The 15,248-nt window shown below is 40.9% G+C and overlaps 1 protein-coding gene across 2 annotated transcripts in view; it reads right to left on the bottom strand.

Moving 5' to 3' along the window:
- Window positions 1-15,248, bottom strand: part of LOC115638922 (puromycin-sensitive aminopeptidase) — a 67,238-nt gene that overhangs the window by 19,280 nt on the left and 32,710 nt on the right. The window contains exons 4-13 of one of the 2 annotated variants that reach the window (XM_030541016.1): window positions 12,899-13,020; window positions 11,073-11,180; window positions 9,987-10,187; window positions 9,401-9,497; window positions 9,258-9,291; window positions 7,652-7,766; window positions 4,278-4,442; window positions 2,602-2,706; window positions 2,081-2,141; window positions 986-1,095 (exon numbers count right to left, since the gene is read on the bottom strand). In XM_030541016.1, coding sequence (XP_030396876.1) covers window positions 986-1,095; window positions 2,081-2,141; window positions 2,602-2,706; window positions 4,278-4,442; window positions 7,652-7,766; window positions 9,258-9,291; window positions 9,401-9,497; window positions 9,987-10,187; window positions 11,073-11,180; window positions 12,899-13,020 — 1,118 coding nt within the window. Of the gene's footprint in view, window positions 1-985; window positions 1,096-2,080; window positions 2,142-2,601; window positions 2,707-4,277; window positions 4,443-7,651; window positions 7,767-9,257; window positions 9,292-9,372; window positions 9,498-9,986; window positions 10,188-11,072; window positions 11,181-12,898; window positions 13,021-15,248 lie in introns of both variants that reach the window. The other variant, XM_030541017.1, reaches the window with a different exon arrangement.

Here is a 15,248-nt window from a genome sequence, read left to right as displayed (position 1 = left end):
TTTCAGAGCAATTGAGGGCAGATCAGTCTTCTGGCTGTAACATTTCAGAAACAGGAAGTCTATTATGGCAGTTCATTACACTCTTTCAGGAATTCTTTCCCCAATCTCAAATCTTAGCATCTGCATTAACCAATTTTCTCCCTATTAATCCCAGAGGGCACAGACTATTTCAAGTACATTGGAGTAACGTCAGTAAAGCTTCTACATCTCTGTCTATAAACCTGGATAGTATTTTTCCTTTGAGAAACCTGAGCTAATACAGCCCTTCACATCATTCATTCAGCCACAGGATTGCTGGATTTACTTTGAATTTAACTTAGAAATGACTTACTAATGGATCGCATCTACCTTTGTCATACCCTATGAGGATCATAGGGCTTGTAGCCCACTAGCAAGACTGGCCATGCATCTTAATCCACAGCTGATTCATTAACACAAGGAAGATTGACAGGGCCAGTCTCCTAAAGTCCCTGCAATTAAACTGGAATGAGAAGTGAGTCACGCCAGGTATTCTCTCCCCTATACTTAATGCACACTCAGAACAAAAAGGATACTTAATGTCTAACCTCCAAGCACATGAGCTGGATGCATCAAGGGAATGAACTCCATATCACTGTGAACAGCATTCCCCAAGGAAAGCAACAGAAGCTCCTCTACTTAAGATACTTTGTCCAGTCTAATTGTAAATTATGAAGAATATACGATCATCCCCCCCTCCCCCAACAGTGTGATAGCATGCAACTTTTATGTTCAATCTAACAGCATTCTCCCTCCCTTTAGGAGCAGATTTTGTCACTGAACAAAAGCAAGCACTGCATTGTCTCCTGATCAAACAGAAGAAAGTTCTGAAATGACTGGATACTATTAAAAGTGATCCAGGACACTTAAGTAAGGTAATGTTTTGTTCTGAAGTGAAGAGAAACATTTAGTGTAACTGGAATTTCAAAGCATCTAATGATGTTCCGTTTTTATCATCACAATTTACCTGCACTGCTTCCACATAAATGAGTGGGAATCCCATTTGTTTGGTCCATGTACTCATTACAGCAGCAATAGGTTTACCACTGGCTTTCTCCAGGCTCTCCCAAAGGTCCTCTGTAGAAGAAAAATCATCAGTTTAAGGGTTCCCAAATCCCACCCCCCGCACCCCAAACACACAAATGTTAATCTAAACACCCATAAAATGCTGGTAAGGCCACTATACTGGCACCATCAGGAGTCTAATTTGTGTCATTTTATTAATTCTTATTGTCACAAATATACCTAATCAGAAGTTAAAGATGCTTCCCTCTGGGGTTTTATGCTCCATTTTCGTAAAGTTACACTATAACAGAGATCATGGAGTTGGAATAAGCAGCAGTTTAAACCTCCCATAGAAAACATCAACCTCTTCATTAGGATTCCAAAGAGTACCGTTTGTAATGCATTGTTATCAAAATGTCTGGAGTAAGTAATAAAACATTCAGAACTGTATCAGGCTTCAAAAACAACTGCTCTCTTCTCTAGATACTTTCACATATTATGCCCAGAAGCATTACCGAACATCTGGATCACTTATACCTAAGTGACACAGAGAGCCCCTTATTCCACTTCAGCATTTCAACTTTGAAACACAGTAAATCGCCATGTGAACTAAGTGCCAGGATATGCTGGACGCAACCTCATTTGATCCATTTAATCCCACATGTGATCAGTTCTGCAAACGGAAATTTGCTGAAGCCTTAATGGCCAATTATCACCTTACTCTGAAAAACCAACCGCTCATTAGAAAAAAGTCTCAAGGGCAAAAATTCTGAATTAGACTACTAGACAGGCAGCTTTACTGGGGTAAAAGCAGCTCTTTCAGATCATTGTGCCTGTGTACTCCAGAGGTTAGAGAAATGGATTAAGAGAAAGCCAAGAGCATATTGGGTTCTAATCCAGGCTGAACTACTGACTCATTACATGACCTCAAGTGCAAGTCTATTGACTTCTTGCATCTCAGTCAACTGGGTATTTTAGAAACCCAAAATACCACTGAAAATTGAATTCTCCAGAGTTGAGCTTTCCCGGATAAAATACAAGAATAACTGCTGATTACCTGTAGCTGCATTCCTCTGTTGGAACCTGGTTAAGTACAAATGCATTCCTTTCCGAAAATCCTAGAAACATACAATTAAACATGTAATTGCACCAGAAAGGAGGCACTTATTGCCCTCCCAGTGCAGTGCACTTACTTCCACACACCAGCCGAGGATCCCTAGCACCGGTTTTACTTAATCTGCCACTCCCCTAGGACGTGACATTAGGCAGAAAAATGGCTTTGTAGCATTGTTGGTAGGTGGCATTCAAGTTTCAAATGCATTTGGAACTTTTAAACAAACAATCATGTTTCCATGTCATCCCAATAGCTTACTTCCCCCTTGAATTTATTCAGGGTGTTTACATTTCCTCTTGAAGTGTAGTTATGATACCCAAAAACTGAGTGGGAAAATTAGTGTTCAAGAATATGAATGTTCAGCACCCAGAAATCACAAACATACGTCAGTTTGTAACGGTTCAACAAGAGTTTTTACTAATAATTTGCATTAAATGGTGTACAATAGAATTGAGCATTTTTACCTCATCTCCAATGTAATCATGTAACATTCGGATTACAGATGCTCCTTTGCTATAAGAAATAGCATCAAATATTTCGTCTACTTCAGATGGGTGGCCCACACTGACCTGGGGTTTACAGTACAATGTGTAGTTAGAACAAGCAACATCTTGTCTGCAACTCTAGTTCAAATGAATAGAGCAAAAAAGTCTCAATAGCCAACGCTAAAACAATTTTCTTATTTAATAGTTCAGCTACAGAGAAAGTTCATGTAGTCTATCTCCATGTCTGAATCTCTTACTAAGCCTGCCTCACGTGCCTCTTCAACAAGACAGGTTGAGATGGCAGTGCTAGGATTAGTTTATAGATTGACAGTCTTGTGCTTAGCTTCAGCACCTAATAAATAGGTCTGACGATCTCGCCCTAGTCCTTTGTGGCCCATGATCTACACTCAAACACTCACACTTTGACTTGACTAAATCTGGTTGACCTCAAAGTAAAAAAAGAATATAATGAAAACGGGTTACTGATAAGACAATGAGAAAAGTAAACGTCTAAGAGTACCAGCACGATACCTGACTGTGGGTGGCTGCAGTACATCCACAAGTATCCAAAATTCCCAGTTATGCAAAGCAGGATCATGCCCCCTAATATCTATTACAGTAAAAATTTCCTTGATTATCTGAAAGCTTGACTAAACATATTAAATCCCTGTGTCATTTATATAATGGAGGCTAGACTATAAATATAGATGAATAGCTCCAACAGCTACTACCTCACCTGTACAAATACTAAACAGATCAGCAGCCTAAGTTTCAAAGTTTTAAATGGCATTTTATGCAAATTTTTAGGTTAAGGTGCCACACTGACAATCCAGAAGACTTACATTCTTATTTGTTCATAGAACAGGTACAGCACAAGCAGTGGCAACATGAGTTTCCTCATATTGTCCTGTTAATGGGCCTCAAATTCTGAACCAGAGCGACCACCTCTAAGGATTACAGGGAAGTTATTGTCCTCTGATCTATCCTTCCCTCACTGCTGAGACTCAAAGGTACCAATTAACGGTGGTTGCTTCTAACGTAGGCAAGTATTGACTAGGAACTGGACTGAGACACAACAACTCATTTTGCCGTCATCAGACAAAAACTATGAGTTTTGGTCACTAGTTTGCCAACTCAAATCCAGCTCAAGATGAAAGGGTCTTTAAACCATTAACAATTGCTTGAGCTTTCAGATCTCCCTTAAGTACTACTTTTACTAGAAGAGGCCTTCCTATTTTACCAAAAAATCTAACAGATGTAAAAGCAATTTGAGATTTTCCTTTGCATTGTGAATACCTGCACACTTCCTTCCCTTCTAGCCAGGGGTGGCTCTAGGAATTTTGCTGCCCCAAGCACGGCAGGCAGGCTGCCTTCGGCAGCTTGCCTGTGGAAGGTCCCCGGCCCCGTGGATTTGGCGGCACGCTTGCGGGAAGCCGGGGGACCAGTGGACCCTCCGCAGACAAGGCAACCTGCCTGCCGCCCTAGCGGCGACCGGCAGAGCGCCCCCCGTGGCTTGCCACCTCAGGTACATGCTTGGTATGCTGGTGCCTGGAGCTGCCCCTGTTTCTAGCTATCAGTGGAAGGTTTCTACCCAGAATTCCTAGCTGACCTAAAAGAGAGACAAATAATGCCAATAGCAGGGAGTTACAGCTCACTTCAATAGGATGACTGTTGTCTAAGGCATCAAGCTCTTGCGCTCGTGTGTAATCAGCAGAAACAAACTGAGTCCAGATATCATACTCTGGGAAGCAGTGGTCTACACAGAGATACTCAATCCAGGAGGCAAAGCCTTCATTCAGCCAGAGGTGGGTCCACCATTCCTGAAAAGAAAAGAGTATTTGAATAAAAAATACTTTGTTTCACTTATTTTAACACTCCTCCTACTCACTCAACTAAAAAGTCTGCATTACAGACTATAACCTATTAACGGCCCAGTTAACCGCAAATCAGAGAGAAAGGTCTATTGAGATGGTGTCTGAATCCCCCAGTATGGAGACGTCACATTCAGGAAGTGGAATAGAACATACAGCAGACTGGTTACACAACAGTATCCCCTTTAGCCGTAACAGCTTGTGGACTGAACTGAACCGAGCGCAGAATGACCTACCTAGCAATGGTTTGCTAGGTGAGCTGTGCTTCCAAGAACTCAAAATAGAGAGGGCAAACCTGCAGGTGGTACAAAGAAACTGCTGTACAAGCTGCATATTAGGCTGGATTTGAGCGCAGAGGCAAAGAGGGAACAGTTACAGGAAGCTGACATGGGAAGACCAGATTGGGGAAGCTGTCTGTGGCATGGAAGGCCACAGCTCCACAACGTAGCCAAATCCTGGGGAATCCATACATTCTGCTAATTATGGAAAGGCCTCCGTCAATCACAGGAATTTTTGTATTAATGTCCTTACAGGTAATGGAAAAGGAGTTTGGATACCTGAGAGAGAAAGAATACTGTCGTAAACAGACACTGAAAACCTGAAATCTAGTAATTTTTATTACTTTTTTTTTTTTAAAAAAGTAGTTTCAGGATTATACCTGCCCAAGACACACTCGCTGACAATTTTTGCAGCTTTACAATTATATGTCCTATATTTTAAGATGTATCTTCCTTCCTCATGCCTGGCTAAGAGAGAGAATGCCTACTGTACTGAGGGAGATAAGGAAACCGACTACATATGAAACTGAAAAAAAAAATAGAGGAAAAGGGCTTTCCCATCCTCTTATTTCTTTCAGATACAGTACTCATAGTTATAAAACAGTGGTAGGTAAATTCAGATATGTTTGATTAAGCTGCCACATCTATTTAAGGAGAAGACATTGGAAAGTGATACAGACTCAACCCAATAGAAATTCAGCCGCACAACAATTCTACTTCCCGGTTAAGAATGAAACATCAGAGGAAATTCGAAAAGGAATAATTTCACTGACATTCTACCCAGATATGTCCAACATTATTTATTTTTAGAGTGGAGACTATCCAATTTTCATTATAGTTCTGATTAAATCTGTTTCCAAGACAAAAGTTCCAGAACTCAAATGTAGTATTGGTGCCAACGGATGAATGCAACTGGGAAAAATGAAAGACATTCAACTTTACTTTCAAACTCCCAACAAGTCAGGTTTTTTCTGTATTAATTTAATGAAGTGTAAGTGGCTGTCAGTCACATGCTAAGTGCAACAAGCTGCTAGCCTACCCCAATGAAAACTAAAGACCGGGGTAGGGAGATGAGACTCCAGTCTTGTTGCTCAGGCATCCATTTATTTCTCAGAACTATTTTGATTCCAATTAGTTTAACATCTTCAGTGTTAAAGAGCTGGCTATCTGGTAAGATCCAACATTGGCACACTGTAACCACGATGTAACTGACACGTCCTGCAGTGATAGTATCTTTGTTCCCTGTGTGCAACAAGCTACCTGAAATGGGAAAGTGAAAGACTTTCACTTCACAAAACATAATCCTATTTCAAATACATAAAATTTGAAAATTAAAAGAAAAAAACTTTATGAATGGCACAAAGCTTCAAAAGGGAAAGAAAACGTACAACTTTTTATCAAAGTAGAAAAGCCCTTATAAGACAAGTAATATTGCTTTGTTAAATGCCTTACTGTAGTGATTCTCAAGTTGCGGTGGACCACTAATGGTCTGTGAGCCACCAGCGGTCCCAACAGCACTTGCTAGTGATCCACAAAGAGCTGGTTGATCACACAATGCCAGTAATTTCCAGCTGCCCAACTGCATTAAAAGCTAAAAAATATATTCAATACTATCCTAATATTACTTTTCCACTTAATTGCTGTTTCTGTCACAGGGATGTGACCTGAATCACACAGGGAGATGACCTGTGCAATTGTGAAAGGGAAAAGACGACTTTCTATTATGATGCGTGCCACACTATGGAAAAGTCTGAGAACCACTTCCTTACTGGTTTCCTTGGTGAAGTGACATATACATCTCTCTTCCACCTAAGTCATGACCTCTGTTTTGGCAGCCTAAAAGATATGGCTAGGAAACTGCTGGTTCCAGAAGCCGTGCTCCCTTTGCTGCAGTGCTTCTAGTTCAATTACCAAACACACACTGCTTCTGGCAACACAAAAGGCTTCCTAACATTTAACAGGGTTGGTTTCCAAAGACCCATTAGCAGGGGATTTTTCTGAGGGAGTGTGAGAGGAAAGAAAGGAGCATCAGGCTACAACAACACCGCAAAGATCTAACCAAGACAGGCAGAGGCCATTTGTCAGCAGAGGCTTCAGTAAACATGGCTTTCAGGTTTGTAAGCACAGTGGGGAGTTTATTAGCACCTTTCAACCTGCTGCCTCTCCTGTACTTTTATTTCCCATCTAAATGACTTCAGCTTCAATCATTTAGAAGACTGGTTCCCTACAGACCCAAAATAATTTATGTCAGCTACTACCAGGCAACTTTTCAACTAATGGATTAGAATAATACAGTCCCAGGGTCACAAACTGAGACGGCCTGCTTAGTATGAAAAGTTGCTGATGACACAGTGAATCATCCCTACCAGAAAGGAAAATGAGGATTTATCACTTTAAAAGTAATCTAATATGGCGGCTTAGCTCATTTCCATGGAAACCTGCTGTTCTCTTCCCACTCTCTGACTACATTCAAACAGACTCAGTCAACTTCTTAACATTAATTCACACACACATGAACCAGAACTGGTTAATTAGCATTTTTCTGTTTATCCACCTGTTCTTCTGGCATATCTGGTCAAGTAAGTATTTTAAAATCCACTTTAAAGACAGCTTTTTTAAGCATCTAACTCAACATGTCTATTCTCTTTTACATGATACTTTAGGGGCAATTGAAGAATCTAACCAGAGTTAGGAGGAGCATGACAAATCTAAACACATGATACGTCTCATCTTAGTTAGCTTGCAAGCTCCTTCGGATGGGGAGAGTCTTTTCGTTGTGTTCGTACAGAGCCTAGCACAATGTGGTACTATTCCATGTTTAGGGCTCCTAGGCGCTATGGTAATACAAATAATAATAAAAATACTTTAAATATCAGATACCATAGTGACAAGGTTTCCAAACCACTGGTGAGCAAGTTCGTGTCCCACAACCAGAGCAACCCACTGGCGGGACGAAGAGCAGGAATTTTTGGGATCAATCAGCAGCGCAGTCTCCCTGTTTTTTTAAGAAATAAGGAGAGATTAATTGAGCAGCATACATCTGGGAAAAACAAGATTTAAAACAGTCTGAATTGCCTAAACAAGCTACAAACATGATCCACACAACTGAAAAACAGAAGTTGTTTCAGTTTGCACATAAAACAGTTACATTAAATTTAATAGCTGTTGGGATGACTTGGGGCAACTCTTCCTCAAAGTATGCATGAAATCAAGGGCAAGAAACCCGGACAGGAGAAAAACTTTACTCTGCAAAAAATAGTCCAGCTACATGACTAGAAAAAACAGGGGAAAAAAATCTCACCTTGACTGCAATTTGCTTTCACACTTCATAACGTATGCAAAGCAAGTCTTCTTTCCCACACTCAACCCAGAAGGAGTCACCACTCATCCACGTGCCCAATCATCAGTTGTGTTACATTTACCATCTCAGAGGCATATGAATATCCACACACAGATACACACACACACACACACAGACATTCATTTCACTTGCAATTCAATAAGGGAACTCTAAAGAAATCTACAAACACCTGTGTCACAACCATGGCTCAGTAGGTCAATCAGAAGAGACTTTCAGACTCCTGCAACTCAAGGGGGAAAAATGTCTTGGATAAAATATAGCCCGCACATTATGCCAGCCTTCTATCTATCATACAGGTAACAGGCAAGACTGCCAATCTAAACGCAAGGGGAGAATGTAGCACTAGCATTAAAGTAGGCTTACAAAATTCTACACAAAATTCCCAGGGCAAATAATCTTTGCACAGGGAATAAAATATCAGTTCTCGTCAGCATGGTAGAGTGGACAAGTAGATTTTGTGCATGGGCTAGTAATTTTACATGACAATTTTGTAAGGCCAAATTAATGAGGTACATTTAAAAAGAAAAATCCTGAAATCTCACTTCAATGCTAATTAACCTAGAGCTAATGAGAGTCCCAAGTTGCAGAGGCTGAAAGGAGCACCTTCCAACAGCTCAAAATAAACACGAGACTATCAAGCAGAAGGCATGAAATTTTGCTCAACTCATCAAGCAACTGAAAATGGAAGGCAAGATAAAGTTTTTAAAATTACTCAACCCACATGTTTGTTCTATGGTTGCACAAGTTTACCAACTTGGCTAGAACATGCAAAAATCGAAAACAGTTTTCAAGCTGTGTAAATAACTACAGAACTATTGGGGGTGGGGGGTGTAGCCAAGAAAACACTTTCTTTTTTTGCAGAAGCTGTTCCTGCCAGATGCTTTTAAAATCTTTCAAACGATCTTGGCCAGTAGCCTTAAAAGCTCATTCTTGCCATTCTGAGATGTGAACACCAGCGCATTCTGGTGTAAAAGCCTAAATTACTCAAGACTGAAGCTAGAGTTTGGAGGAAGTTACTCAACCTTACTTGGGATGAAGCCCAATCATTGCATTTCCCTAAAACCAGTCTGATTGCCTCCAAAATTAGTGAACAAAGGGGGGAAAGACAGTATTTTAACAGCATACCTATAAGTAACAAGGCCCCAGTTCTCCATGGCACCTTTATAAAATAAATACAAAGGTTTATTGACATTGATACACACCTCTTCCTAAATGTTTAAAATTCAAAGAAAATCAATACCGTTCAGCAATAAAGTGAGTTACTTTACCAGCTGCAAAGTCTGCAATAGCTATGAGATCAATTTTAGGAAGAGGATAAGGAACATTGAAGTAGTCCTTATAAAAAGGCAGAGTTTTAGCAGCAACCTATAAAAAAATAAAAGGAAAAACCTAGTAAACATTTTGAACTAACTCGCAATGATAGGCCAGAACTGACATTTCCACGTGGCTGTAAGTACTCCAGAAAGCAGCACATACTGGCTCTCTTCCCCAGAAATCCCACTTCTAAAAAGTGGGACTTCCAGGAATGCCAGAGTATCAACATTGGAAGTACCTCAATTTTTTCCAGGCTTCAGCCACCCTCTACTACCTTACATTGACTTTATATAAAAGGTGATAATGCTAAATCATCTCATTTGGGTCAGAATCTAGATTTTTGTTATGACTTCATGTTTTATTTGTATGTAATGAATTTCAGTTTACTATCAAGCCTCGTTTCTCCATGTCACTAATTAAACCAAAACAGCATGACAAGTTTCACATTAATTGCGCTGTTGACAGAACTCAGCCAGAACGTAGGCTCCCCACAACTGGGGACTACACAAATAGTGAAGAAATCACTTCAAGCGCATTTACCTCTAATGCAAACTTTCCCTGTTCTGCTTTGCCAACAGGAGTGTAAACACGGACTAACACACCATCAGACGACCTGGTCTCTACAAAGTCATATTCTCCCACCACAAATGCTACTAGGTACGTTGACATCACAGGTGTGCGGGCAAACTTCACTTCCACCAGATTTTCATCATCAGGGTAAGGTTTCCGATCAGTGACATTCTTCCCAACACAAAAAGGAATCTGATTAGTTCCATAAATAGCAACACTGGATTACAACTTTAAAATGCTCATTACATTTATAGTCCCCAGCTGAAAAACAAATACTTATTTTCTGTAGTTTACACCACAAGTCATATTTCACACCAGGAGCCAGTTTCTCCTAAGAGTTTTCAGGGCGTGATTCTTTTGTTCAAACACTGAAAGGATGGCTGCAACAAAACGGTTGATGGACGAGACTTCTGGCTTGCATTAACACATTACAGCATCAAGCTGCCTGAGCAGAGGAAACGGAGTCCTCACTGAAAATGGCCTTTATTAGTAAACAGTCATCCCAACAATAGGAGCCTGTAGGATGAGACACTTAAGGGTGGTTTCTCAGTGGCAAATGACTATTATGAAGATTTACACCATATTCAAAATGGGGAATGTGACGATATCCCCTTTGTACCTGCGATGAAATTGCCACCACCCACTCCTGTTACGTCTGAACTTTAATTATCAGCTCTCCAGGGCAGAGACTGGTCTTATGTGTCTATAAAATGCCATGCATCTCTGTGTAGCTTTCTAAACAAGCAAAAGTTTTATTTTTTTCATTCATTTAATTAAGCAGCACGTCATGCCATGTGTTAGGACTCGTTTTAATAAACAACCCTCTCTGGCATGTGCAGCATATTAAATTTCTGTACTAGTGTCAACTAGCAATGGATATCTACTTTAAAAAAAGCTTCCCTCAATCAAGTATAACTGCTTAGTAATGACAAATACTACAATCCATCTTCCTATTAATGGATGTTACCAAAACACATCACTAACTTGCAAACAAAACTGCTACACAGCCAGTTGCTATTAAAAATTGAGTTCATTACTTGCACATTAAGCACTTACCATATTTGACAAAGCTACTCTGTCTTTAGGGACGACCAATGAAATATCGAATGTTGCCTTAATAGCAGGTTCATCCCAGCAAGGGAAGGCTCTGCGAGCATCAGTGGCCTGAAGGAAATAAGAGCATTAACTGAACAAATCTTTCACAGAGATTATCACAACGAAGCCCATAAAATACATTCTATTGATAGTCTGGCAAGCTAGGGTCAGTCTCTGCTAGAAAAAGTTTCCTTGTTCATCTTCCTTGGCCCTTGGATTAGTGTGTTTTCTCTTAGCATGTAGTTTAATTCACTCTCAAATTAAAAAAAAGGGCAAGAGAAATTCATCTTGCGTTGCCACTGAAGTTTACAGTCCCGGAGCAAAATTCAGCACAGCCATGACTCGAGTAATGTTTCAGTCATGTGAAGGGGAGGGTGCACAGACCTCCACAGAAAGCACACATGACCCCTTGGTTGCATCATCTCAGACTGCACATACAGTGGTATGTTTTATGTTCATTAGATAAAGGAAAGTGCTTCACGTTTTTGTTTATGTAACAAACTAAGACAACTGTTAAACCAGTGGTCATGAACCAGTTGACTGCGATTGACTAGTCGATCCTGGAGAGATCGCAATCTCCAGCCGCTAAAAATTTAGCAGTGCAGCAGGGTAGCCACTAAGGCAGGTTCCCTGCCTGCCCCACACCGCTCCCGGAAGCCGCCAGCATGCCCCTGCAGCCCTGGGGGAGCGGGAGGCAGGGGTCGTTGTGTGCAGCTCTTGCCTGTAAGCACCGCCCCCACAGCTCCCATTGGCTGGGAAAGGGGAACTGTGGCCAATGGCTGCCGCGGGGGCGGTGCCTGAAGAGAGGGGCAGCACGCGGAGCCACGCGCCCTCCCTGGAGTACATGAGCCCCAGGCAGGCAGGGAGCTTGCCTTAGCTCCACTATGCCGCCGCTCAGGAGCCGCCTGAGGTAAGTGCCACCTGGCAGGAGTCAGCACCCCATACCTCTCCTGCACCCCAACCTCCTGCTCCAGCCCGGAGGCCCCTCCTACACCCAAACTCCCTCCCAGAGCTTGCACCTCTCATCCTCTGTCCCAGGCTCAGCCCGGAGCTCCTTCCCACACTGTGAACCCCTTGGGCCCAGCCCAGTGCCCACACCCCCTCCCAAACCCAACCCCCTGCCCAGTGAAAGTGAATGAGGGACGGAGGGAGGGAGAGCGATGGGGGTGTGTGTGTGTGTGTGTGTGTGTGTGTGTGTGTGTGTGTGTGTGTGAATGGAGTGAGCTGGGCAGGGCCTCAGGGAAGGGGCGGGGTAGAACTGGGTTGCCCTTAAATTCAAAAAGTTATCTTGTGTGCAAAAAGTTGGAGACCATTGGTTTAAAGAATGATATTAAAATTCAATTCTGTTAAGAGTTATAGAATACATGAGACAGAAGATAGCACACAATCTGAGTGCCATTAAGATATTGGGAGTAAGTCAGAGAGTCAAACTAAAATATTAGTGTACTTTCAAAAGGCAATTTATATGGACTTTTGGTTCAAAGCATCTGTTAAAGGAATTTGTTTCTAACACTGCAGCTGTTATATATATATTCATATACTATATATAGACAGAGACTTTGACTGAGAAATTTGCCAGACCCTGGATTTGTTGACTTTTAGGTCACAGTACAAAGCTTATTTTTTATTACCTTCTACTTTGCTGAGAATGAGAAATGGAAAATACGGATTCTAAAAAAAATTAGGCTATGCGTGTAGTTGAGACTAGAAAAACTGTCCCCAAATCTCCCAAGAGTAAATCTTATTTTATGAATGACCCTTTCTGAAAACAAAAATACAGCTCATACCTCAAATTGAGTGACAGCAGCATAGCGAATGTCTCCGGAAGGGGTAGTATATTTACTTCTATAGAAACCTTTCATTTTATCATTCAACTCTCCAACAAAGTCTATCTTTAACATCCCTGTCCCTGTGACCAAAAAAGAACAGATGGGACATGTTATTTGGAGGTGCCAAACAGAACATTTATTTAGTCTGTTTTTTCAGGCCAGGCTACTTAGTTGGCTCACTGCCCTTCGAAATAACTCTTCCCTCCAATTCCTCCCCCACCTACCGCTCCATCGCCAGCACCTCTCAAACCCTCCCCTCTTTTGGCAGCATTGCATAGAACACTGCTCAGTGGCAGCTAAGCATTAGGAGTAATACAAGCAAAATCTAACCAGCCATGGAGATATAGCATTTGACTGGTACAGGACCTGTGAGGCTTCTGTTTGTATTCACTTTTTGTACTTTATTACTTTACTGTAATCAGACTAAGCTCTACCTATTTACCCAATTTAAGGACCGATACTGCAACCATTACAAGTGAGGGATGCATGATGGGATGCTAATTTTAACTCTACACTCCACAGGTAGGCTTAGAAAGCCTATTTATATGGAGTGCCTAAGTGGTTATTAATAGAATCTTACGAAAATCTAATACAGTAGTCAAGGTAGAGCTGTCTGCACTCTGACATCCAGGATTTATTCTGTCCTTGATGCCTCAGCAAAAATGGGAACCTGATCTTGCTAAGAAAGGCAACATGGTGGTAACCTACAGGACAGCGCACAGTAACATGTGTATCTGCTTAGAATCTTTACAAATCTGCATGCACAGATAAAAATATACACCTTATTGAACTGTGGTGTTAAATTCCAACCTAAAAAATCTCTCAGCAAACAGAACTGCCACACGGTTAACAAGGAGTTTGTATATTCAAAGCCTGGAGAGCACTACATTAATTCAGCTTAGCCCTTTCTGGGTAATAAGAGAACAGATCAACAATCTCTCATATAAATAGCTCCTAAGCCTAACTCCCAATGGCAAGCAGATGATTAGAATCACCTCAGGTGTTCAAGAGCAAACTTCACTATTACTAAAAGCAAACAATCACAGAATCATCTTTTAGTTCTATAGGCCCAGATTCGGACATATCAACATCACTTTATCACAGGCGCTGTTTACTAAGTGTGTCAGTGAGAATGTTCTTTGTAGAGCAGGTCTCAAGTCAAGTGAATGTCATTTACAGTGTCAATACAAATTAAACTTTATTTTAGTGCAATCCAACCACTAATGTAGAATCAACTGCTAACTAAGGAGCTAGACCGACAGTAATTTTTAAGGCACAGGCACAACTGTTCTTTTTTAAAATATACTCTTGCAAAAGCCTACTAGAATTTTAGAAAAGGGGACCTATAAACCTTTAATCCCATCATTGTGTTTTAATATCAACCTGCTACTGCCAAATATAATTGAACAAATACGATTCTTGTAAATTTCAATCTTCTACTGGCTCACTATAATAAACAAACTAGACCAACTGGATAAGTCCTACATGCATAGAATCAGACTTTGTGCATCTGTACATGAAACGTGAAGCCTGCTGCAGCTACCCAATCTTTCTTGGAGGGAGCAGGGGAGAAACTTCAAGAATGGAGACAATGAAGTATAAGAGAATCAAATATGGAATTTTTAAAGTAGTTGAAATTTTGTGTCTTTCAAATCTTGATTTTTTTAACAGCTAGGCAAATAGTCACTTGCACTAGATTTTTTTTTAGTCAGTGAAATATTTAAACATCTCTACAAGAGGAGTGTTTCCAGCTGACCCAGACACTGGTATTTTACCATACAAATTGCCGCTATCAACAGGAACCCTCCCCTACAATGTTGCCATTGCTAGACCCATGATATCTATAGGCAGACAACTATCACCTGCACATTTTTTCCCACTGAACTACAAGTTAATCTACTAATTATTGTGCAAAATAGTTAAAGAGCCTAACCAAAGAGGACAATATCAAACAGAGGATCTGCTGAAAGATTCCTGGAGTTGTCAACACCGAACCACTTCTGTTGGGTAATGACAAAATTATTCCATAGTTAAGACAGCATGTGTGGCTTGATAGGAAGATTTCTTTAAACGTTGCAATACCAGTAGGCCATGCGATTTCAGTCAGCACAAACTCTTAAATATGAGCATCTGCAGCGTCCCACCAATGTATCTTAACCTTTTAAATGATTTCTCCCCATCAAGTCAGAAGATAATTCAGTTTACTTTTCATACTCATTCAGTCTTGGGCCTCTCTGCATGGGCTGCCAAAGGAGACTGCCTAGAAGTAGAGCCAACAGTGGTATGGATTTGTGCGAGATGGACACCA

The sequence above is a fragment of the Gopherus evgoodei genome, chromosome 23, assembly GCF_007399415.2.
Source record: "Gopherus evgoodei ecotype Sinaloan lineage chromosome 23, rGopEvg1_v1.p, whole genome shotgun sequence".
Taxonomy (NCBI): Eukaryota; Metazoa; Chordata; order Testudines; family Testudinidae; genus Gopherus; species Gopherus evgoodei.
Note: the sequence above shows the minus strand (reverse complement) of the source record. Positions and strands in the feature narration are given on the sequence as shown.